Consider the following 26,043-nt stretch of genomic DNA (forward strand, 5'->3'; position numbering starts at 1 on the left):
CGAGGATTGGGCTATGCCCCATCTGTAACCTTAACTACAAATGATTCTGTACTGCCTGTTCCAGGTATGACAATCCCGTCTTTGTTTCAAAAAGTTGCTTATAAGCATCATGAAACCCTAACTTTTTCTCAAAAGGTTGTAAGACCGCCTATGGGTACCTTGCTATGACTGTGATTACCTTGCTCTGCCCACCTTGAAACCATTTGTTTCAGGAGAGGCTAACTTGTTACGTGCATGCCCTGATCCTGCAACCCTGCCTGTTTTGCCTGTCAAGCCCCCCATTTGGGAATCTCCTACCCTGAGCTATAAAAGCCCTGTCTTCCTCACATCCAGGGCTGAACTCTCAAACACTGCCTTAGTGGGGAGGCAGCCCATGTACATGAAGCTTTGACTTCCTGTTAGGCACAGAAGGCAACAGAAGAAGAATCTGTGAGGAGCCCTGTGAGCCGGGGAGAGACACAGGAAACCTCAGATGAAAGCAAGCTCACTCTGCTTTCTGTTTTCGCTGCAGCCCGTGTTCTCCTTGAATTTCCTATCTGTATCACACACTGTATTATTTATTGTGTGTTCCTTTGCTGAATAATTTAAATATAATTATCACCGTTTATCAGACGAGTGTCTACGGAATGGGAATCGCTACACATCTTAAACCACTAAAATTAGAACTATTTTCCCAAAGCTAGTGAATACATAACAAGATGAAACTTTCCTCCCGTGTCTCTCAGGCTGCGTCTTGCCCAAGTGCTTAAATAACAGAAGCAGAGACACTCTCCTGGGCATCTGAAAGCTCAGGGGGGCCAGAGTGTTGCATAACCCACTTAGAAGACACCATGGCTAGGGGTTCTTGGTCATTGGACACCGATCTGTTTCTCTACCTGAAAACAATATTCCAACAGAAGCGTGCTTGCTCATTGAAAAACCAATTTGTACAATATTCCTGGTCTCCAAGTTTCCAGCTACCAGCCACCTGTCCCTAAGACTCACACGCTATATGGAGAACTTGGTCCAATGTTAGCTCTGAGGTTGAGTGAGCAGCATTGGCATGCTTAGGTGGCTTCATGTCAAGGATTGCTCTGACAACTTCTGTGAGGGACACCCCGGAAGGAAGAGTGGACATTCCTGGCTGGCCTGGTGCTAAATAAGAACTTCGTGTGTGACAATGGCTGAGGGAGCTGAAGGTCTGCTAGGAGTAATTTGGGGGAAAAAGAGTAGGTATAGGGAGCACTGTCTGTGCTGAGATCTCCCAGGGTAGGACAGAGACAGGCTCCATTCCAATACTTGGCAGGGCTGACTATCAAGGAACAGGGAGGGGTCATGAGAGGGAGAGACTAACAGAGGACACAGGGAGTAGAAGGAACCCAGAGAATTGGATATAACTGATTTTGCCAAAGGCAGGCCAGAGTGGCCAGACCTCATACAGGAGAGCATGAAGGCAGAAGAATGTGATAAGATATTCAAGTGATGATCTTCCTTCCTTCCTTCCTTCCTTCCTTCCTTTCTTCCTTCCTTCCTTCCTTCCTTCCTTCCTTCCTTCCTTCCTTCCTTCCTTCCTATTTTTTTTTTTTTGATTTCTCGAGACAGGGTTTCTCTGTGTAACAGTCCTGGCTTTTTGGAACTTACTCTGTAGCCCAGACTGGCCTTGAACTCACTGAGATCCACCTGCCTCTGCCTCCCAAGTGTTGGGATTAATGGAGCGCACCGCCACCACCACCACCACCTGGCTAAGAGGTGATTTTTCTAAAGCCACATGGTTGGTGATTAGTTACTTTTCTTGTTTCTGTAACCAAATACTTGACAAAAGTGATTTAGAGGGATCTGGGCTCAGAGGGCAGGGAGAGGCAACCCTGGCTGGCAGGGAAGCTGTGGAAGTGAGAACAGCTTGGTCTGCAGTGTCAGCCAGGACGGTGGGGGAGAGCCAGCGCTTAGCTGTTGCCCTTCCCATTCAACAACTTCTAATTGGTTGGTTGAAGCCACTCATACTCAGGGTATATCTTCCCTCAATTAAACCTCTCTAAAACACCCTCACAGACAGAGCCAGAGGTATGTCTCCTAGGTGATTTCTAACCCCATTAGGCTGATAATGAAGAGTAACTGTCAGAGTTGGTAAGTTACAAGTTGGGCTGGTTACCACTGTGCAACAAGGAGTGACGGGTGGGGGAGGGGCAGCATGTGATGAGTGGCTCCAGGAACACAAGCAGTTGTTCACAGTGTTTCTAGCTTATCTACTCTCAGACAGGCTTTGTGTTAGCAGTTTGACACACACACACACACACACACACACATACACAGAGAGAAAGAGACAGAGAGACAGAGAGACAGAGACAGAGAAGGAGGGAGGGAGGGAGAGAGAGAGAGAGAGAGAGAGAGAGAGAGAGAGAGAGAGAGAGAGAGAGAGAGAGAGAGAGAGAGAGAGAGGGAGAATAAATTAGCTCTCATCTCGGTGTGTTCTCAGTTTACTGGAGGGAGAATCAAGGATATAAGTAAGAAATCGCAAGTGCAGAAAACACACAGAAGAAAGCAGGTCTTTGAAAGTTTGCTCAGCAGTCCTCATTTGGGGCTGGGCTGAATTAGAAAGCGGGAATCATTTGGAAGGACGGGCTTTTTAGGTTGGAAGGGGAGAACCAGGATTATGTGTGGGAGCCCTTGAGAATCCAGCATGGCTGTGTGTGGTAGCAAAGGGAACAGGTATGGAGGAGCAGTGGTGAATCCTGCCAACTACAGGAACGGCTACATAGTTCCAAGGGTTATGGAAAGCTGCCTGGGGTCTTAAGTGTCTGGATGTCACAACTGGCTTCATTTTATTGAAGAGTCCTTTTGGCTGTTGGTGAAGGTAAAATGTGGACGTGCAGAGCCTACTTAGTAATTTCCAAATGCAGAAAGCTGGCAAAGGGAGACCAGAGAGGAGGCAAGACTGGATATACTCATACTCAAGGTGCTGGTTAGTTTTATGTCAACTTGACACCCGCTAGAGTCATCAGAGAGGAGGGAACCTCAACTGAGAAAATGCCTCCATAAGATCAGGCTGTATGACATTTTCTCAATTAGTGATTGATAGGGGAGGGCCCAGCCCATTGTGGATGGTGCTATCCCTAGGTTGGTGGTCCTGGAGCCTAAAAGAAAGCAGGTTTAACAAGCCACGGGGAGCAAGTCAATAAGCAGCACCCCTCCATGGCCTCTGCATCAGCTCCTGCCTCCGAGCTCCATCTCTGTTTGCTTTCCTGTCCTGACTTCCTTCAATGATGAATACAAATGTGGAAGTATGGGCCAAATAAACCCTTTCCTTCCCAGGTTGCTTTTGGCATTGTCTTCATTTTGAAGAATGCTTTATATTTCTAGAAACCTCATGTTAAATGGGTCACTTGAAATCTATTAGTTTGCTAGACAGAATAATTTTTGTCTCCACAGAGACCTAAATCTCAGCATTTACATTAAAGAATGGGCCCAGTTTGTGCTTCTTTAATTAAATAAGAATTTATTATTGCAGTACCGCCAGACCAAGACAGATATTTAATAGCCTGAAGACAAATTAATGGTAACACAGAATAACTCATGCATAATCACTAACTACAGGGCATGAGAAGATTATAACTGCATCATTAAGATTGTGTTAGTAGCCTTCATTAGTGGCAACTCCAACGGATCTCATATTCTACCTACTATGCAAGCCAGTTACAAATATACTTCAAAATCATGTCAATAAAATGGCCTCTTCCCAAACATTTATGCTTCCCTCGATTTATGAAAAGCAATTTAAGTTAAAGTTTAATCCTGAGAAGAAGGTATCATGGTTAGTTTTAACTATCGATGAGGCACAACATAGAATCACCGGCAAAGAGTGTTAATAAGGAATTATCTAGATCAGCTTGGTCTGTAGAAATGTCTACAGGGGAGTGTCTTGATTACTAACTGAAGTAGAAAGACCCAGCCCGTTGTGGGCAGTGACATTCCCCAGGCAGGCAATGCCCTGGACAGCCTAAGAGGCAGAGAAGCTAGCTGAGAGCAACCCAGTGAGCAAGGGTGCATTTACTGTCTTTGTTCTTGGCTGTTCATGTGACTAGCTGTCTGAGTTCCTCCCTTTACTTCCCTGAAATGGCCACTGTTGCCTGGAACTGTGAGCTGAAATAAACTTTTGTTTGCTAACTTCCCTTTCCCAGGATACTCTTTCCCACAGTAACAAACTGACACCAGAAGAGAGAGTATTTAGAAACACTCTGGATTAGAGACACTAAAACAGGAACAAGAGAGAGTGTAGCTCTGCCACTCACAAAGCACGCGGGAAAATCAATTATTTCAGTCACAGTGAAAGAAGAAAACATACTAATTTCTATTTCTCAAGCTTCTAACCCTCCGAAAAGACAAAGGCAATCTGCCCTAAATTGGGTATCGAGTCTTTTTAATTTTTGTTTAAATTAAAAACAATCCTATTTTATATACCATGCCAGTTTCCTCTCCCTTCTGTCATCCCACCCCCCTACCAACTCCCCCATCGCATCCACTATCCACTCCTCAGGGAGGGTGAGGCCTCCCATGGGGGACCATCAAAGTCTGTCCCATCATTAGGGGCAGGACCTAGGCCCTCCCCCATGTATGTAGGCTGAGAAAGTGTCCCTCCATAGGGAATGGGCTCCTAAAGCCCTATGTGTACTAGGGATAAACACTGGTTCTACTGCCAGAGGCCCATAGACTGCCTACGCCTCCCAACTGACTCCCATGCTCGGCCCCATAGACTGCCTACGCCTCCCAACTGACTCCCATGCTCGGCCCCATAGACTGCCTACGCCTCCCAACTGACTCCCATGCTCAGGGGGCCTGGTTCAGTCTTATGCTGGTTCCCCAGCTGTCAGTCTGGGGTCCGGGTATTGAGTCTTAAGTGATTACACATACACATGTATTCTCTCTCTCTCTCTCTCTCTCTCTCTCTCTCTCTCTCTCTCTCTCTCTCCCTCCCCCCCTCCCTCCCTCCCTCCCTTCCTCTCTCACTCTCTCTCTTTCTCTCTCTGAAACATCATAGTTACTTTTGACCTACTGACATGTATTTGGATACTTGGAAGACAGAGGAAAAAGGCTACTTAATAATGAAAGACACCTGAACACATGTGAGACTAAGATATAGGTTAATAATTGACTATAAAATTAAAACTTATCTAAAATTAAGTACCAATTATATTTATTAATGAGTGGTACAATGGCTGCATTGACAGGAATTTTAAACAGAACTCTAGTCTATGCATTCATATTTGTCTTTGAATGGAAGGGAGCTGATATTGGAATGACCTTACAGAGAACCTGAAGACACATGGTGGTTACCTGCTCTGGCTTGCTGCAGCTGCTCACCATGCTGGTCTCAGGAGGCCCGTCCTGAGACTCCTGCTTGCACAGACCCTTTGTTGTGTCTTTGAACATAATGTCTTTCTCCAGTAAACTGTCTTGCTTGGCAATTGGCAGCACCATGGGACTGCTACAACAAATAATCAATACCACAATTAGTTTTCTTCTAACATTGTTGTATCAACCAAAAGCTATGGGAGGCTGAACCACAGAAGGTGTGTTTACTCAGATAAAAACATGTTCCATAAGCTGCAGGAAACATGCAAAGCTTTCACTTCATTTCACCTGCCATTATGTTTCACTTCTCAGAAAAAGAAAAAAATCCATTAGTTTCAGCTCCAAAAGAAAATGTTCACCGAGATACATTGAACTGTAATAGAAAGATCAATAGGTAATTTAAAAGCTGTTTGACGTTCACAATTGACCAAGGCACTGTATTTAAATGTGCAAAGGGATTTGCAAACAAATGAAGAAAGTTAAAAATCATGATTAAAATACAATGGGTATGGGATTTTACATATAGAACCATGGGTAATATTTTGAGTTTTTATTGAAATATAAATCTTAGACTAGAAAATTGTTAATTATGACCGTATTACAAGCAGAAAAAAAGTTCGCGTGATTCCAAACAGCTTGAGCAAGTCAAAGAAAGAAATAAACAAACGTTACTTCATCGCTTTCATTCTAAAGTCCACTGACGAGAGAAAGCCCTGAATTCACAATGTTCACCAGGAAACAATGACTGAATTTGCAATGTGATGCTCTACTACAAAATTTAAGAACAATCTTCTGTCATGTTAGCATTCAAGCAGAAATGCAAGTCCCTTTTATCAAGGGCATGTTTGCAAAAAGTTGTGTCATGTGATGTATAGGAGTGCTCATCATTCTAGTTAGAGCTGGTTGAGATTAAACTTCAGGTATATCTAACTCATACACGGTAAGATTGATTCACTGCAGATATACAGTACAATGGTGTGCGTGTGCATGTGTGAGTGCGTGTGTGCGTGTGTGTGTGTGTGTGTTGTGTGTTGTGTGTGCGTGCATGTGTGCCTGAGAAGGAATGTGAGGAAGCCAGAGGTTGACATCAAGGTGTCTTCCTCAATTGCCACTCCACCTAGTTACTTTGCGACAGGATCTCTGTCTGTCCTAGTTAGGGTGACTATTGCTGTGATGAAACGCCATGACCAAAAGCAGCTTGTGGGGGGGGTTATCTCACTCACGCTTCCACATGACAGTTCACCATCAAAAACAGCGAGGGCAGGAACTCAAGCAGGACAGGATCCTGGAGGCAGGAGCAGGGGCCATGGAGGGGTGGGCTTACTGCCTTGTTCCCCATGGCTTGCTCAGCCTGCTGTCTATTTTGTTTTGTTTCATTTTTTTTTACATTGAACAGAATTAAAAGTTTTTAAAAAATATTTTTTAAAGTTTTGAAACAGCCTTTTCTCATTTTACATACCAATCCCAGTTCCCACTCCCTCCCCTCCTCCTGCTCTCCTCACCTCCCCACCCCACCCCACCCCTAGTCCAGTCTTCAGAGAGCATAAGGCTTCCCCTGAAGAGTTAACAAAGATCAGCACATCACTTTGAGGCAGACCGAGCCCCCCTCCCCAACAACTAGGCTCAGCAAGGCATTCCTTCAAAGAGAGTGGACTCTCGAAAGCCACTAGGGATAAATCCTGGTTCCACTGTAAGCGGCCCCACATACTGCCAAGCCACACAACTCTCACCCACATTCAGAGGGTCTGGTTTGGTTCTAAGCAGGTGATCCTGCTGTCAGATAGAACCCAGGACCACTCACGCCAGGGATAGCACCGCTACAATTGGCTGTCCACCCCCTGCCCAATCAGTCACTAGTTAAGAAAATGTGCTACACTCACTAAACCCAAGCTTGCTGTCCTGGATCACCTAGCTGTCCAGCAAGCCGCTAGGATCCATATCCATGTGTTGCCTCTAGCTGCCCAGAGCTGAGTGATAGGCACACACCACAAACCCTAGCTTTCACAGGGATTCGAGGGATCCAAACAGAAGTCTTCACACTTTACCCCCAGAACCACCACCCCAGTTCCAAGTCGATGGTACCTGACAAAAAGTGTTTACAGACTCGTAACCAAAATAACTAGTCACGAAGAGAATTTGTCTTTAATCATTCTTTCTTGTGCCCACTGGAATCAATTGTTAAACGTGTCAGGGGCTACTTGCTGTGATTTTAATTGGAATCTTTGATGTTTCAAAATCTTAGCTGTTAAATGAAAGCTGAATATATATAAGGTGTGCGTCATGACAACTTGGCACACACTGAATACACCTCAATGGCACTGATTCACTGTCACAGCCCATGTTGGACGTGCCCTCAGAACATATTCATTTTGTACCTGCAGGTGGGTACCTTCGGCCAACACCCCCTCTATTCCTACATGAACTGTTCTATATTTCTATATATTGCTAATCATAAATACCACTGATACGAACATGGGATCCACGTGGGTCCTCAGGGTCTCAACTTCCAGGTTTAGGCCTCAGACTGGGGCTCCTGCATCACACAGCAGGTGGATGTGAATGTTCTGAGCAACCTCTACAGTTTCCCATAACCTAGCCTGAGCCCAGTCTCCTTCCCTCTACACTCCTAGAACTGCCTCTGGTCTGCCATAGCAGCCATCGGAACAGGTGCAGGGGCTGGTGTCTCTGTAATTCCCACTTTCATTAGTTTGAGGTTAGTGGTGTTAGGGACTTTCCTAAAGACTAACTGGTTTGTCTTCTTTGGAAAATATCAAAGGTTTTGGCCTGTTCTTTATAAAAAAAATTACATTTTTTGTTTTGTTGTTATTTGCTATTGAGTTCTATGAATTCCTCACACATTTTGGATATTTATCCTTTATCATTTATGAGGTTTGCAATGGCAACTCTTTCTTAAATATTTAAAAATTACATTTATTTGCGTGTGTGTGTGTGTGTGTGTGTGTATGAGCTCATGCAAGCCCGCGCGTACATGCACACACGCGCCATGGCAATTATGTGTTGGTCATAGGACATATGCAAGATTTGAGTCTTTTCTTCCACCATGTGGGTTCTGAGGATTAAACTCAAGTCAGTCATCAGGTGCCTTTGTCTGCTGAGCCATCTTACTGGCCTTTGGTTGACTGTAGTTTTGTTGATAGAGAACTTTTTTTGTTGTGCATAAAGAAGTCTTTTGGTGGGGTGTAGTCCCTCTTGGGATGTTTGCTTTTGTTTCTTGTGCTTTTGGTGTCACAATGAAGAACTCCTTCCCCGTGCCCTTTGACCCCTGGGCCCCATGCTTTCTAGTCACACGTTCTGCCGTGTATTGGCTTCCCTTTATTTCTCCACAAGTGTCAAGCGAAGAAACTTTCAGCCTTCGGCATCCGTAGTCACAGGGCCACATATGGAGGAGGCCATTGTTGCCCTACTGTGTGTCCCTGCAGAGGCCCAGCTGACCACACCGGCTCAGGTCTATTTCTGCACATTCTCTATTCTGTCCTATTTCTCTGACCCTTTCCAACCCAGCTCCATCCTTATTGAGCAGGTTTGTAGAATAGTTTGAATTTGGGATTGAGATTTTGCTGCTTTATTCTTGCTCAGAAATGATTTGGCCGTTTTGGTCCTTTTGTAGTTTTAGTCAGTGTCTCTTTGTTACAAATTGGGTTTGAATCCTTTGATTGTGCTGAGGGCAGGGGCTCTCTGTTTTTAGATGATGTATATCCTGGATACAAATCGTAAGATGAACCCTTGAAGGATTTTTCTCTCTCCATACATTCCTGTCAGTTCATTTCCATAACAATAGACTATTTTTTCCTCTTCAGTTTTTCCTTTCTTATTTCTTATCTAAGAAGCATTTTCCTAACCCAAGATCAATAAGGATCACTCCTCCCTTAGGTTTTATTCTGAAATATTTAGCTCTGTGGTCCCCTGTGCGTGCCCTCCTGTTTCCTGGCTCTCCAGGAATCGTTACTCAGAGTTTTCTTTTACAGCTGTCTGGGTGTCTCAGCACCCATTTTGAGAACAAAGCCGGTCTTTCCTCAACTAATTAGCTGGACAAGCTGGTTAGAAATCAATTGGCACACATGTGTGAGTCTATTTCAGGGTCCTCCCGAGTGCTGCATCGATATAATACTGTATTGACTTGATTGATGCCCTGTCTCAGGAATCTTCAGTATTAACTCACACGAGACATCCAACTTTGTTTGCCTTAAAAAAATGTTATTTTTTCTGACTCTTCAATGCCCTTAGCATTTTCATGTGAAACTTGGAATCTGTGTCAATTTTTCACAGAAGCTCCTGTCGGGATTTTAATGGATGTGTTTCATTGACGATTGGATATGAAGAGAATTTTCAATACTAGCAGTGTTAAATTTTGTCATTCTGGAGAATTCTCAACTGGTCTGTTCTGATATTGTGCTAATTTCTTTCATCAGCCTTCTGAAGCTCTCAAGACTGAGCCCTCCCAAGTGGCTCTCCCCATTGTTTCGTGCTGTTGTCAGTGAGCTTTTGAATTTGACACAATCATTGACTGTTAGTCAATATAGAAAAGTAAGCAATTTGTGTATTAACCTTACTGGGGGAGGTACATATGTTAGGAAGACCTTTCTAATAATAAGGGTCTCATCCATACCCATATCCTGTCTCCCTGCCACACTTCTCCTTGTCATAACGAGGCACTGCCACTAGCTCCCCAGAAAGAGCTTGTGTGAGAACAGAAGAACCATGCCCATCTCTCCCCAATGCCTCAGTCCTGAATGAGGCCTTTGCAGCCGACTTGTCTGTCCTGGAGCTGCTTCTCCACAAGGCTAGTGCGTGGTGATTTTCTGTGCTTTCTCCTTTCTCTTCAATAAACAAGACTGATTTGGAGTGCACAAAAGAAAATATTGATAAAAGAAATTTACCAGTGAGAATCGGAAGAAACAGAAGTGAAATACTGTGTTTTCTAAGAGAAGACCACCCTGGGGCCAGCCTCCACAAACACAAGGAGAATAAAAGCAAGGCCAGTCAGGTCACACAAATTTGCTCCCTGATATATATTTATTTATTTCTCAGATGTCAACTTCACCCTGGCCCATCTATCTACCATTTTCTCACGGACAAGAAAATGTAATTAAACCTCATTTTTAATCATGTAGAACAAAATACACCATTGATTCTTCTGTTCATAACAAGATAATCCATTGTTTAGTCAATAATATAAAAAAATGAAAGGCACCAGTTAGAAATGCACAGCGTGCTTCATCTTTAAAATAAAACAAAGCACAAAAAACAAACCATAGACAGGGCAAAGGTGTGTGTTCACCTACACTAGATGATCTTGTCTATCCCTTGGAAAATGTCTTTTTTTTTTACTAATTTTGTTCTTAGACAGTTTCATACACACACTCAGAGCATTCTGTTATTCTTTCTCATACCTTCTACTCCAGAACCCCTTTCCATACTCTTGTCTTCTGGCTGTGTTGTGTGACTCACTGCTGTATGGCCAGGGTCTAGACTACTCTGTTGGAGCCTGGGTGAGCCCACTCTTTGGTGCATCACCGAGGACAATGGCTTTTCCTCTTCCATGAGCTGTCAACTGTTCAGGTTTGGTGAGGGTCCCGTGACCCCTTCTGCCATGCACGCTGGCCTGTTGATGCCCCAGTCTTGTTTATGTTTTGCTGTCTACACATTTGTAAAGGCATAACACAATGCCAAGATAGAGTGGGTCACTTACTGTCACATCTACCCCCTTTTAAATCACACGCCCACCCTCTCAAGCAACCCTTTATCCATGAGAAGTCTGTTCCTGTTGGCCTCTCTCTCCAGCCATGGTAACTGTTAGGTGTGATTTCTGCTTTTCCTATCCAGGAAACTTCATGTGTGTTTGTATAATACATTAAGTTGCTGAGAACTAAAAGTGTTCAAAGTAAAAATGGTGATCATATTGTGAGTTCAAAGGACACTTGTCCCCTAGTAAACTAATTAGAGTGGGCTGCCTCTTACCAGGTACACTTTTTCAAACCTTGAATGCAGTGGCAGTTTTCACTGGACCACTCAACATTTCTAAGCATTATCTTTTTGTGCATGTGTGGGGGGGGCTGGGATTGTTACATTTATGTTTAGGAGAAAAATAAGATATATTTGCATTTACTACTGCAGGACCGTTCGCCGTTACGATAATCACTGGAAAGCCTGTGTTAAGTTTAGCTGCAATCTAGAAGAATGTTTAGCACACCATCTTTGCTGTCAGAGCCAAGGGAAAGCAACATTTGGAACTTGTAGTGATGACTTGAGGCCACACTAATTTCTTTAGTCATGCGGAACTCATCATCGGCAATTGACTTTTGTGGTAAATGTGCTGACAAACACCTACAATATTTAGAACATTTTGAGGTGACAGACAGACACTTCTGTCAATGCCACAGTGGGCGAGTAGAGAGGAGAGACAGAAGCAACCGGTCTTCAGAGGATTTTCCACCTACTGCAACCCAATGGGACAAAAGTACTTACAGCTTACTGGAAAGATGTGGGAGGTCGTGAAGGATCTCATCGTACAGCTCCTCCTGTACTAAGCTAGGTGCAGATGGAGACTCTTTCATCTTTTCTTCCCAGGCAATCTCGGCTTTCAGGAGCATTTCTTCAATAAACTCAGAGGCAGCCACATCTATAAGACACAATGAAGACGTCAGACATGGGCAGTGACATCTACAAGACAGAGAGGATGTCAGACATGGGCAGTGACATCTACAAGACAGAGAGGATGTCCGACATGGGCAGTGACATCTAAGGACACAGTGAGGACATCAGACACAGGAAGTGACATCTAAGGACACAGAAAGGGCATCAGACATGGCCAATGACATCTAAGGACAGAGTGAGGAGATCAGACATGGGCAATGGCATCTAAGGACACTGTGAAGTTGTCAGACACAGGCAGTGACATCTACAAGACAGAGAGGACATCAGATGCGGGTAGTGACATCTAAGGACACAGTGCAGATATCATACAGGGCAGTGTTCCCTCTCAGTAATGCAGATGTGTGTGAACTGAGGATGTATCAGTCAACACACAAGTTGATCAAGAGACAACGAAAGTTCAGGGTTGAGATAAAATCTTAGCCCTGACATTTTCCAAGACTGTCCTGTCATCTATGAGGGATGTATTAAATTGCACATGAAATAAATATAAAGAGAATACACAGTGGATGGTAATGGATAAACAAAAAGTCACGGGAAAGCTGAACTTGAAAGGGTAGGTGTGTGCACACGTCACAGGGCTGGGGTTACAAATACATACCACATACCAGCCGCCTTCTTAATTCTTGTGGTTTGGTTTAAAGAGCTAAATTAGCTCAAACCAGTTTCAGTTCACTGTAAGATGGTTAGACGCTTTCTCATTAGCCTAACTCTAAAGTTTGAGGGTACCATGCAATGCATCCTCATGCTTGTTAGATCTTTGTTTGTTTTAGCAGACACAATGGAGCCATGACATTTAACTCCAATAAAATACAAGTTAGAGGAAGGCCCTCACCCTGTTTTACACTTACTCCTATAAGTAATTAGAAGGAGAGTTGAAATGTGAAGGACTTTTAAGTTCAAAAGGGCCCAGGTAAAAGATTTATTTACTTTTAAAGAAAAAAATTCACCACTAAACGTTCTTATATTTTTCTTACACTAGACATTTCTCTGTTACTTTGAATTCTGTTAATATGGTAAATTTTGCAATGACAAGTAGCAGTGGTTAAGTTTTAAAAGCTACAGCACTAAGAGTATTAGATGTAGGAACATATTAGTGACAGAAAGCTTATAGAAACCTTCAGAAGTATTTGCACTTCTGAAAAAAATATGGCAAGAGTTTGGGGACCTAAGTGAGCACCAGACTAATGACTCCTGTTTCTTTAAGTCTAAGTATCCACACAGAAAATCATGACTATAATAAGTATTAGAATAAGTGAATAGCTAGCAATAGAGTCACAGGTTAAACAACAATCAAATAGATTTTGGAATTCTGTGGAGTGATCTGTGTGTGTGTCTCAGTGGGTAAAAACTACGTGAAAGGAAGGTGATGGCTTCACCTGCTGCCATCATCCTCCCAAAACACAGAGGAGGAGAACTCTACTGGGGCTGTGGGTGTCCAGATGTCCGCCCATACTTCTTACTGCACCAGTGATGGGTCAATAGTGTCTATGTCAAAAGAAGAGAGTCCCGTTGTGCTCCAACCTACCTGATGGCTTCTCCCCATTGCAGTTGACAAGGTGGGGGTTTGCCTGATGTGACAGAAGGAGTTTCACCAGGGTTGTCTGCAGCATAAAGACAATTTCAATCAGAACTGTCATGCAGGTCCCATCAGTAAGTACACGGGATACTGAGAACACATCTGTAAACACCAAGGATGCCTAGGACCCATCAGCAAATACCCAGGGCTAAAGAGCATCGCTAAACATTCCAGGGACCGAGGACCATTAGCAAAGATCTAGGAAGCATCATTGAGTACCCAGGGTAATGAGGAACATCAGTGAGTACCCAGGATAATGAGAACCACCAGTGAGTACCCAGGGCACTGAGGACCATCAGTGAGTACCCAGGGCACTGAGGACCATGAGTGAGTACCCAGGGTCCTGGGGACCATCAGTGAGTATCCAGGGTCCTGAGGACCATCAGTAAGCACCTAGGGTACTGAGGACTATCAGTGAGGACCATCGGTAAGTACCCAGGGTACTGAGGACCATCAGTGGGTACCCAGGGTACTGAGGACCATCAGTGAGTACCGAGGGCATCATCTCATCAGGAATCTCTATTGTGGGCCATCAGTAAGTTCATATGGCTGCTGTTCTTGCAAGGTACCTGGCATGGCAGGAGATCAAGGACAGCATTCTTCTTGGCACTCTTACTATCCCCAGGCTCTTCTCTCAATACACCATACCATCAAACTATTTCACAATTTATGTGTTAGGAACAAATATTTAGCAAGTGGGGCTCGACTTCTGTGGGTCTGAAAAGGGCCTTTTATATATGTAACGTTCCTTTGATACTGTTTCGTGGAAAGATCATTTACTATTGGGAGTTTTGCTTCAGTTTTTTAATTCACTTTAGCCATTCAGTCAAGTCTTGGTTTGTTGGCACCACACATGCATCACCATGCCGCACATGTCATTAAAAACCAATGGTCGTATTGCACAGACAGGGAAATGCACTCACACCCATAAAACAGAAGAGTCACGGGCAGGGGCATAGTTCAGTGGTGGGGCACATACTTGTCTAGTACAGTTGAGATGGGTTCAGTTCCCAGTACAACAGCTAAAGTATTTGTGAGTGATTAGTAAATGCGGAGTAAATGTGTGAAAAGCATCTGAGACCCTACATAGCACCGAAAGACATCCATTTAACAAAAGCTGTTGTTTTCCACTTTGTTTATCATTAGTGGTGTGTGTGCGTGCGTGTGTGTGTGTGTGTGTGTGTGTGTGTGTGTGTGTGTGTGTGTGTGTGTATGTAGGTACGTGAGTGTGGAAGTCAGAGGACAACATTCGGGAGTCAGTTATTTCCTTCCACGTGAGTTCTTGGAATCGAATTCAGGCCATTAGGCCTGCATGGAAAGCATTTTACCTACTGGGTCATCAACATGGCCCAGCCAACTTTTAAAAGAATGTCACTAAGTGTATCTTTGTGCATTTCTCTAACCAGACCCCACCTCCCAGCACTGACCACCATCATGGCTTTTCATCTCATCGTCACTACCATTTTTGATATGCTTAGCAAATGCAGTCAGAAGCCTTTCTAAGCACCGCATGGCAGTCTGAGTGTGACCTGGGAAGTTAAATCCTGCTGTGTGTGTTTCTACCTTTACTCCACGGCCTCTCTGTACATGTTAGAATCATCCCAGTTGTTGGGATTCATGAAGATTCGCTTATTTTCCTGGTATGTGAAACCACATCCAAAGACTTTAACATGTCTGCCTTTTTCTAATTAAAGCGTTAAGTGTTGACTTCACCCTTACTCAATGTTTCCAGGCCCAGGCATAGATGATCCCAGTCTATACTGTTCACACTTCTCTGGCACACTGGTCCCCTGACCACGCACCAGAATCTCACATTGAGCTTTTTCTTTTAGTCTTTCTCTAGTCTATTTCCTCAGACTTCTCCCAGAACTCAGTCCCAAGGGCTTGGAGACCACACCTTCAGATATAGCCACAGAGATCACCCCACTCTTGGTACCAACTGCCTGTATTAGTTACCTGTGTGTCCCTATAACCAGTATCTGAGTAAAGAAACCTAGAGAAGGGAGGATTCCTTGGGCTCATGGTTTCTGAACTTCAGTCTGGGGTGGCTCTGCTCCATGGACTTGAGCAGAGTATCATGCTCCACTGGAAATATGTGGTGGTCAGGACACAGGGAAGACACTTTACCATAAATGTTTAAAAGGAACACTCTCTCATTCTCTCCCCAATCTTTAGTGACCCATCTCCTCCAACTAGGAATCATATTCTAAACATTTCAGAACCCCCCATTAATGCCACCAGTCTCAACCACAGTCAACCTATAGCAGTGAATGAATTCTCAGTTGGTTCCTGCCTACATCAAGATGTCTTGCATTGCTGTTTATAATTTAAATTCTCCATGAACTCAGTTAACTCATGAGAGAGCATAAAACAAAATGTAGCTCTCAAATATTAGAACCCTCCTCCTCCATGAGGAGCTATTGGTAGTAAGTAATTGCCAGAATGTGAGGGAGGGACATTTTCATCAGTGATGTATTCACTAGTAAGTTCCTGAGTTCCAGTAAGCAAACCCCACCCATTCTTCTGTAAGCAACGAATTAACATACATTAATTAATATTGAGCAATCCTAACAAAATTAGAAATGAGGACAAGAGAGGAGAAGGATGGATGAATGTCATCCAAATACATTTTATACATGGGAAAAATTACAAAGAACATCTGGTTCTGGAATGTAGCTACTGTTTTGTTGAAGTGTTACTAGCGATAATATGAAAAAGCAAGTTTTCTGTACGAAGAGATTTAAGCTGAATTGCTGACTTTAAAATGGTCTGGAATAAGATCACACCCAGAATGTCTTAGAAATGGAACAGTAATTGTGCCATACAGTTGCTGAAATACTTGAGAGCATTTGCCCTCCCAGAGGTCAGCGAAACACATCTCTGGAAAGGTGTTTTAGACAAGAACATGGTTTTCCTTTTCAACATTTATTGTAGACAAAATTCATTCATTCAAAAGCACTGTTGACATACGCTCTTCACATACAGTTCCAGCAAGGAAGCATATGTGTGAATAGAGTAGGTGTGTAGAGCTGCCCTGTGTGTGAAAATGGACTAGGTGTGTAGAGCTGCCCTGTGTGTGAAAATGGACTAGGTGTGTAGAGCTGCCCTGTGTGTGAAAATGGACTAGGTGTGTAGAGCTGCCCTGTGTGTATAAATTGACTACTGGGTAGAGCTACCACCAACTAAAGTCCATTGCCTCAGACTATCACCTGAGAGTCTCACTGGACCATGAGGTGTCAGGTCAGCGTCTCAGGTCACGGCCGACAGTCAAGACTGCATGCCTACTGCAGCAGTAGGCGGGGACACGTTGAGTGAGAAGCAGGCTCTCTTCCAGCCTGGTGTGCTTCCACAGAAAACCAATGTTTAGCTCTTCCTGGGGCGGCAGTGATCAATGAAGTGCAAACAATGTATTCCAGGGCCACTTCTGGAAGAAGGCAAATCTGGAAGTCTAGTTCTCTGCTGAAATGTCACAAATGGCTATACAATATGAGAAGGTAACCATTCTGTTGCATCCCCCTTCCCACTCTTTTTTGACTGGACTTAAGTCAGAGAGTAGCATTTCCCAATAGTTCATCAATTTGCACATGAGGCGAAGATGTGGTTGGATCAAACATTTCCGCTGCCGCTACACTCCACCCGAGTGTGTAGATCTAAGAGGCTATGCACTGAGCTCTCTAAAAGTCTGAGCCAAAACCAGTTTTTATCATCGCAGGTGCTTCTCTTGTGTAATTGGCCACGGCAGCACAAATGTAGCTAATTCAACATCATTTCTTCGTTAAAACGAAGTGCAATTTGCAGAGTAAAATGGGACATAAAAATGTAATTTGACTTTAGATTTACTAACTACAAAAAACAAACTGAACACTCAGAGACTCGCATAATTGGCTCACCAGCATTGAGGTAGGAAAACAGCGTTAACCCTACTCTGAGTGTTTCTCCAGCCGGCTCAGCTATGGTGTGTAAGCCCAAAGGAGGGTAAAGCTTCGTGCGCCCTTGGGAAAGCAAATATTTTTCCTTATTAGATCATGTGTATAGTAGGATGATGCCATTGGGAGTCAAATTATATCATGATTAGCATATAAATTGGAAGCCAGTAAAAGTTAAATATGAGGATTGTTTTTAATTGTTAATAATATTTCAGAAAGGATGTGGAAAACCACATTACCTGACCATACTTGGCTGCCAAATGCAGGGGCGTCCAGTACCCATCATCCACTCGATTGAGGTCACCACCGTGCTCCAGGATAAGCAGCACCACCTCCTTGTAGCCGCTTGCACATGCCATGTGGAGCTGAAACAAAGGGCGTGTCTGTTAGTCTACCATGGTAAGAAAGTAGTCTCACCAACACTATTTGTTCAATAGTGTAGACAGAGCTATTTAATGAACCACTGGATCTTAAACATGACAGCATGAAACAAAAGTCTTAAAAACACAGGTATGTAATTTTATTGCTTTGTGTAAATCATCACCAGGACATTTTGGAACAAATACTATGAATTGTGAATAAATCTCGTTTTTTCACTGTTTCTTTTCTGACTGACTGTGTGCAACCGAACGTTTTGTCAAAAGTTTGATTGTCTGCACACAGTCGTAAGGAATTATGCTTCATTTTGAGCCACAAACGGCATTCTGATCCCGCATAAGAAATCGGTCTGCAGACCAAGGTGTTTTCTTATCACGATGTCTAAGAATAGACAGAAAAGCACTACACACCCCACAACAAAACCTCCCAGCAAGGACCAGCACCAACAGACAGATCCCACTCAGACTCCAGAATTGCCCCAGACAGACGCCATGATTTCCTTGACAGCTTCCTAGACTTTTGTCCAGTGCTACTGTCTTGTTCAAAGCTCACAGACGGCACCCAGGAGATTCAGACATTACAGAAAACCATTCACGCCTTTTGTGCTCTCTGTTCAATAAGAAGCAAAATCACAAAGAACAGCAAAACTGAAGGGATTAAAATGATTGCTGCGCACGGGTTTGCATGCACTCTTTTGGCAGATTGCTATCTGGGTCTTAACGGGGATTGGAGCAGGTGCCTGTACAGTGATTTTCTTTTTTTTTTTTTCAGAAATAGAGTTGCAGTATTGCCCAGTGCATTGTAACCCGGGCTCTATTGTGCTTCTGTCATGTGGAAATTCGTCCACTCGGTGCAATATATAAGTGAATCATTAATTCGCCACCCCACCCCAGTCAGCGTTTGGGCCACCCACTGTCCTTCAGAAGACCGCATCCAAGGCGACTAAACCCAGTAGTCATGTCACAGCCTGCCCGCAGGTGATGCCTCCTGCAGCTACACTGCCTGCTCTCCATCCTGGACTCCAATCTCCTCGCCTCTATTCCAGCCTCAAACCCTCTCTCCTTGTGGGTGGAACTGATGACTTCATCACTGTCAACACTGTTACTGTGCTCCAAAAATTTGTTTTCTAACCCAGGGTTCCAGATTCCAATATTCAAACTAAATAAGGCCTCCTAGGAGATGCCCAAGAGTCCCACTCCACCCCCAACTGATCTCACCCTCCTTGTTCCAACCCTTTTTAGGTGGTTGCCATTTCTATTTGTCTGGTGTCTACTCCATCACATAGATAGGGTGGCTGGAGAACTTGTGGTTCCTCCTAAAGTCTCCTCCATCAGTAAAACAAAGCGATATGTTAATGGCCAGCAAGTGGGTGCTGGAAACCAAACCCCAGTTCTCTCAAGAGTAGCGAGTACCGCACTATGCCATGCCACCTCGTCAGCCCCATGACCACTTTGCCGTGCTGTTTCTGACCTCAATAAAGTGTAACAAGAGTTTGCTTGAGCTTTTAAAGCAAATTAATTAAAAAGGCAACCCACAGTTTGCTTCATTTAGAACCAAAGTGGAAGTCTTTTTAAAAAGTTCCACCCCGAAAGTCACATTGAAAATCTGCAAGAGTGGCATCTGTAGCAACGGTTGACGAACCATAGGGATTGTCCTCTCTGGGCCATGCTATAAATACTCTGTATTTTCTTCTCTGTTTATTTGTGCGTTCCAAGAAATCTTCAGAAAGCCTATGTGTGTCATTTCACGATGAAACACCCACTTGAAGAGTAAACTGTATCCATGTCCTGTAACCACCTTCAGTTCTCTGTGTAAATGATGCCTAGGCACGTGCACGCACTTACCAGTGTCACCCCATCATCATTCTTCTCGTTGACATCTCCTCCTGAAGATAAGAAGTGCCTGACCTCTGCCAGCATGCTCATGGGTCGCTGAAGCTTTATCTGGCGCAGCGAGCTGAGGTCCACCCCTGAGAGAAGAAGACCGATTAGCTCCAAGGCAGAGGCTGGGATTCAGGGCAAGGTAGTCTTTCAACACACTCCTCTCAGAGCCCTCTTCCCCTTTCTACACTTCTCCTCTTGTTTCTCTGTGAATGCCTCCCTTGCGGTAATTACGTAACTATGGCTTGCCTAGTAAGATTAAGTTTCGAATGGCCATTTTCCCGAACATGCCAGGGTGTTTGTACCTGGCAGGCTGTTCAGGAATATCTAAGTTACTAAACTAATATAGTTAATGTGCTGGTATAAGTTGCCCACATACACTAGTCAAAAGTATCTTCAAACACTTAAGCTAATTAGATTGAAAGGAAATGCAAAGCCATGCTTTTTGTTTGCTTAGGGTTTTTCATCAAATACAGTGAGGTGTGCTAGACAAGCAAAGTTACTTCTTCCAAGAAACCAGCAGCCTATGCACAAAGTCTAAAACTCACAACAATACCGGTACTACATATGTGAACTTAGGAGTTATGACAAATATGACAAGCGGCACTGGTGCTGCCATTAGGGGTGTGCTTCAAACCACATTTGGGGATTCTTTGTTAGGACCCTGACACTTTTCTGTATATGTAAAGTTATTTCAGTAAAAGTTTAAGAGGCTGCTCCAGCTGAACAGTGCAGGGACATTCACATCGGGATAGACACCCAACACCGAGTGCAACACCATCATCCTTGACTGATGGTGTTGGCTCACATATCAGACACGGGTCCCTGACTTCAGCTCACAGCTTTTATCAGCATTTATTTCCTGAGATTTCTGAGTAGCACAATTCTAGAGTAACCCATCTTCTCATTTATGGATTTCTTGTTCCTACCACTGCTTCATAGATGTAGACCTTTCCTGGGGTGATTGATGCTTTTGATAGGTCAGCGTGAGATGTATTCACTTTCTAGTTCAGTTCTGAGAAAGGTATCTGGGCTCCATAACCCTCAGCCATTTGAACAATAAGATTCCAAAGAGGAGAGGCTGTGGTTCCTCTTCCTGTTTCCAAACAGAGGTTAGGGAAACAATGGTGGTGGTGATGATGGTGGGGAGGGCGGTGGTGGCAATGGTGAGTATGAGAGTGGTGGAGTCAAGGGTGATTTTGACGGTAGTGATGATGGAGATGGTAATACTGATGGCAGTGATGATGACAATAGTGAGATATTTCCTACTCATAAGTGTTCTCTACAGACCAGCCATTGTCATGAACATAGTTCATGTCTCGTTGAGTCCTTACTGCAAACCTCCAAGGATAGCACCCTACTGTGGATCCAAGCACTGTTTCTGCAGTGAGACTCCCCAAACGTACAGTATGAGATTTACTTTCTTGGGCCAACTTTTGAGAGAGTCGTTTTACCTTCAGCATCCTCGGTCACTTGGATAACAACAAATTCCAAGGGACTGAGGTCACAGTTCGCAGTTTTAAGGCATGTCCTGGGGCAGAGGCCATGGCAAGTACATTGTCTACAAGCATGTGGTAAGCAAGGCCATTTACGCTTCCCCTTTCCTCAGTGGGCTCTCCATATCTGTTCCCCAAAGGCTTGCCTATAGACCGAAATGCAGAAATGCCTAGAAGTCTGTCATCTGGGTTTTACATCTGTGGATTTAGATGTCTCTTTGTGTCGGGTTAACTTGTCCTCTGCCTCAGCATCGGAATTTGAAAGAACAGGCTGACAGATGTTGTTTTATCAATTACTGTGCTGAATTAACACATTGTTCACACAGAAGAGTACTCGCTTTCTAGTAAGAACTCATGAAAGTGAGCTCTGATAGCTAGCCAACTCTGGTGAAGCCCAGAGCTGTGTCAACAGAAACCCAGACCTGAGTCAGCCTGGCTGTGTGTCACCTTCCGATTACCACGCTACCATGCATCATGCTGGAAGAACCAACAGACTTTATTTTTGTAATGGGGGATTTGAAAGCTGAGAGAAACAACTGAAAACTGTCTCTTTACTCTCCTTTGTAGGATTATGGAATTTGTCCTGTAATTTAACTTCTGAAATTGCTCCATGGACAACAGCACTGTGGTTTGCAGAGGAAGCAATGGGAAACCTCTAAGGTGCTCCTACTTGGTGAAATCCCACAATGCCGTTGTGCTTGCTGAAGCATGCATCCCCAGGAAATATCCCTCAGCATCTAACTAAAACTAAATAATAAATGGAGAACACAGCAAAGGTGAAAGACAGGCTAAAACACAGAGGTGTGATAACCGTCTTTGAAGGCCGTCTATACTCAACACAGCAAGGCAAGCGACCTATTTCTTGTCCCTGTTACTAAGATACCACAGGGGAATATTTTGACATTATATTGATTTGAACTCAATTTTGAATCAAATCTGGTGCCAACTAAAGTGTGACTTTTAGATTTTTGTTATAATTTTAGGAAAGAAGAAGTCTCTTTTTGCTAAGCCAAATACAACAGAAATTCTATCTCTTCCTGCCAACCAAGTGTCTTTAACTGCTTCTGGATATATCAGCCAAGATGAAAAAGCGCCTTCCCACCACCCATAAACCTAGTCAGGGCTGAAGGGTGGACTCACCCTCCATTCTCCCTTCTTTATTATTAAAAGAAATCTAGTTTTATGTTCATAGCATTTTCTGTAAGGAATAAGCCTTAAGGATTCTTTAGATTTCTTATTTGGAAGGAATCTGGTATTTCTTTAAATTTAAGAATTAAGGGAAATCTGTTACCCCAAACTCACAAGTTATATGACACTGAAGTTATTGCTTGCTGATCTTCACTGGTTATGGGTAGCGTGAGTTACTGGAATTGTGTTAATACTTTAAGTCAGTCATAATCTGTCTAACTTTGCTCAACTGCCTTTCTGAGAGACCCGAGATTTTGGTGGAAGCTCAACCTCCTTTGTATGAGGCTTGGTGGTGTCACAGTGTGTGCTGCAGCTGAACTGTCCCTGTAAGCATCCCTGAGCTCAAAAGGACTTTGCACTATCTCTCCTCCATACTGCTCCAAGGGCTCTGCCTCTGTTCACCCTAATCACATGAACCCATATGGTTCTCCAGGAATCCCAGCCCCTAAGTATCCCTTCTGTGAAGCCTTCTGCAGCAGCCTCAGGAAGAATTAAGTCTTCCCTCCTTAGCAGGTTTGTGAGGTAGTCGCACACCAACCTCAGAGTCTGAGGGATCTGCACACCCTCGTTTTTCATTCTCTATGATGTCTCTGAGTAAGCATAAAAAGTAATTCTGCCCTCAACAAAACTGAAGTAACAAGCAGACCTCAGGAGACATTTGCTGTACAATGACATGCCACCAGATGCTTCTAGCATGTGTTAGAACTTCAAGTTAGCTCACTGGGTCTCCACCATAGGCTTCCTAAGAGACCGAGGTAGGCTGCCCACTATCAAATCCCTAACGGTGATGTCAGTAAAGAGAAACAGACACACACAGGCTGTGAGGGACTGTTGCTCCCAACCAGCCCCGTCCTGGCGCCTGAACACTGTCTCATGAAGACTGGAATGTGCTGCCACCTCAGCTATGTGGGATTCTGAAAGAGCCAGTGCCAGGACTTGAGGCCGAGTAAACTTCCTTAAGCAAAAGACAGGTACAAGGTATTGCTGATCTGTTTCTGCTGGGGGGTCATCCTCTGAAGGAGGAACGGGGAGGGACAATCCTGGTGTCCAGAGACCAGGCTAGGAAGCTACGCACTGACACGCATGATAAAGACCAGGGTTTTAACTAAGGCAGAAGCAGTGTGATGGGTGGATGTATGGGCAGAGTCTAGAGGTGTCAAGGAAGCCGGTGACATAAGACTTTGTGACAACTGAACAAGAAGGACTGGGGAGAATAAAATGGGATTCAGATGCGTGTGTTCTCATTGTAACAGCAAATAAGGACCACAGAGTGAGAGTAATTAATGCCTCTCACACAGGACAAGGTATTTCAAACCCTCTGACATCCAGCTCAAGATGCGCAAGAAACTAACTTGCGGAATTGAAGGTGTCAGAGGCCATTTGAGCCACAACAGTGATCTTGGGAGCAGGCAAAGCAAGCAAAGGGTGAACTCACCATGTCGACCCATCCCAGGATGATGCTTCCCAAGGACAAAACCCAGAAACAGTTAACCTGTGGGCAGCTGGGGATATGAGCGTGGCCCCACAAGGTGTCACAGGAGGAAGCTTCAAGAGGAGAGAGGAAAGTATGGAGAGACCCCTTCAGGGGAGACTTTGCCAGTGTGCCCAGATCGTGCAAGGTCACAGAAAGATGAGTTCAGAGAATAGAGAGAAGAATCCTGGAAAGAAACTGTAGGCAGCCAGGGGCAACTACTACAGGGGGATTCTCGGTGGGTAGGAGGTTGAGTGTTGGATGACTGAGGGTCAGGGCAGACAGGCAGCGAGCTCCTAAAGGGGAGGAAGGAGAAGGGAAAGTGGATGAGTATGCAGAAAAAAAGAAAAATGATGATGAAGATGGATGGATGATAGCTGTTAGATCTATCTATGTAGATGTATATACATACATACATACATACATACATGTATACATAGGTGGCTGGATGAATGAATGCTTAGATAGGAAGGTGAATGGAAACATATATACTTGCAAGTATGGATACAGACATGTGTAGCTGAATAAATAAGTAGATAAATAGATACTGTACATGCATGCACACATATGCACACACACAGATGCATGCATGCACACATACACAGACACACACACACACACAGACAGAATGCAGACATTTTCCATGCCTATTTTCTGTCCTGGCCACCTTGCACGGTCTCTACCCTGGGCTCTTCCTTCCCCCAGAGGTTCATTTTAGAATTGATTACTTTCCTCGCATGCCCAGCTGTTTTGCCTTGTGCAAAGATGAGGTATTCATCAAATGCTCAATCAGCCCCAGCGCTGGTCTCCATTTCACAGCCCCGGAATCTAAGGCACTGAGCCGAGGTTAATTGCCGTGGACAGGTTTACAGCGTAAGTCTGTGGTGACGGCACAATTAGAATTCGCGACAGAGACTTTCTATGTAATCAACTTGTTCACGATGTCTCCTGCCCCCTCTGCCCCCTCTGCCCTGATATGACAGCATGATAAGTATGGGATTGGAAACAGGATTTTGCAGAGCTGGGAGCGCCCCAGGATTGCAAGCACCTGCAAAGAAGAGCGTGGTGGAAAGAGGCAAAGAATAGCAGAAATGTCACCCTGGACTATTAGAAATTCCTGATGGCTTCGGTCCATGCTGTCGCAGCAGATAACTCCCACAGTGCACCGGGGGGGGCAGGAATAAATGGGGTTAGACAGTGTTTACCAGGGACAGGGGAGGTGACACAGATAAGCAGGAGGGGTTCTGACAGGGACAGCAGCAGCTGTGCAGGAGAGGAGGGGAGGGGAGGGCACACGGGAGGGGCCAGGCCACAGCAGCAGCAGTGACAAGTGGAAAACAGAATTAAAAATTGAAGGGATATTAAATTGAGTTTGTTCCGGCAAACCTGAATTTTACACAACCATCCTGACAGCCATAGTGGTGACAGCTTTTCTGTGAAGCAGAGTCAGGGACTAACTCTGGTTTATTCACCAATGTTTTCATCCACCTCCCACAAAAAGAGAGTTGCTTTTTTTTAAAAAAATGTTTTTTTACATACAACAGAAAATATTGGTTTTTGCAAAAACCAAGCTTTTCTATTAAACAAAATGCCTTGGTGGGTTGGGAGCTTGTTAATGACACTAACACATTTGCAGGTGGAGACACTGAGGTTCGTTTTGTGGCCTTAGGAGGGACCAAGAAGGGGGAAGATAACCTCTAGAAAGGGTTCCCTGACTGAGAGAGACAGCTGGGCTCTTTAAGCTTTTATAGTTCTATTTGACTTAATTTTTTGTATTGTCTTATTTGCTTCATTTATTTTAGAGGCAGAGTTTCGTGTGCCCAAAGGTGACCCAATGCCCCAGGACTCCCGCCGCCACCTGCCAAGTGAAAGATTACAGGAATGTGCCACCACGCTTGGCTTCTCTAATGCTGGGCACTGAACCTGGTATTCTAACTGAGCCACACCCCCAGCCTGTGATTTACATGTATGTGAGTCATCTGCATTTACCTGCATGTGTGTATTTGAACCACACGTATGCAGTGCCCACAGAGGCCAGACAAGGGCATCAGATACCCTGGGACTCTCCTGACAAATGGTTGTGAGCCAACACGTGTGCTGGCCCCCTGTAGGAACAGCACGTGCCTTC

The 26,043-nt window shown here is 44.3% G+C and overlaps 1 protein-coding gene across 2 annotated transcripts in view; it reads right to left on the reverse strand.

Annotated features, from left to right (window-relative positions):
* Positions 1–26,043, reverse strand: part of Myo16 (myosin XVI) — a 422,801-nt gene that overhangs the window by 226,421 nt on the left and 170,337 nt on the right. For both annotated transcript variants that reach the window (XM_040733405.1, XM_040733404.1), the window contains exons 6-10: positions 19,725–19,849; positions 17,742–17,867; positions 13,526–13,601; positions 11,812–11,965; positions 5,308–5,458 (exon numbers count right to left, since the gene is read on the reverse strand). In XM_040733405.1, the coding sequence (XP_040589339.1) occupies positions 5,308–5,458; positions 11,812–11,965; positions 13,526–13,601; positions 17,742–17,867; positions 19,725–19,849 (632 nt within the window). The remainder of the gene's footprint in view (positions 1–5,307; positions 5,459–11,811; positions 11,966–13,525; positions 13,602–17,741; positions 17,868–19,724; positions 19,850–26,043) is intronic.

Source organism: Mesocricetus auratus, unplaced genomic scaffold (assembly GCF_017639785.1).
Source record: "Mesocricetus auratus isolate SY011 unplaced genomic scaffold, BCM_Maur_2.0 Super-Scaffold_100031, whole genome shotgun sequence".
Taxonomy (NCBI): domain Eukaryota; kingdom Metazoa; phylum Chordata; class Mammalia; order Rodentia; family Cricetidae; genus Mesocricetus; species Mesocricetus auratus.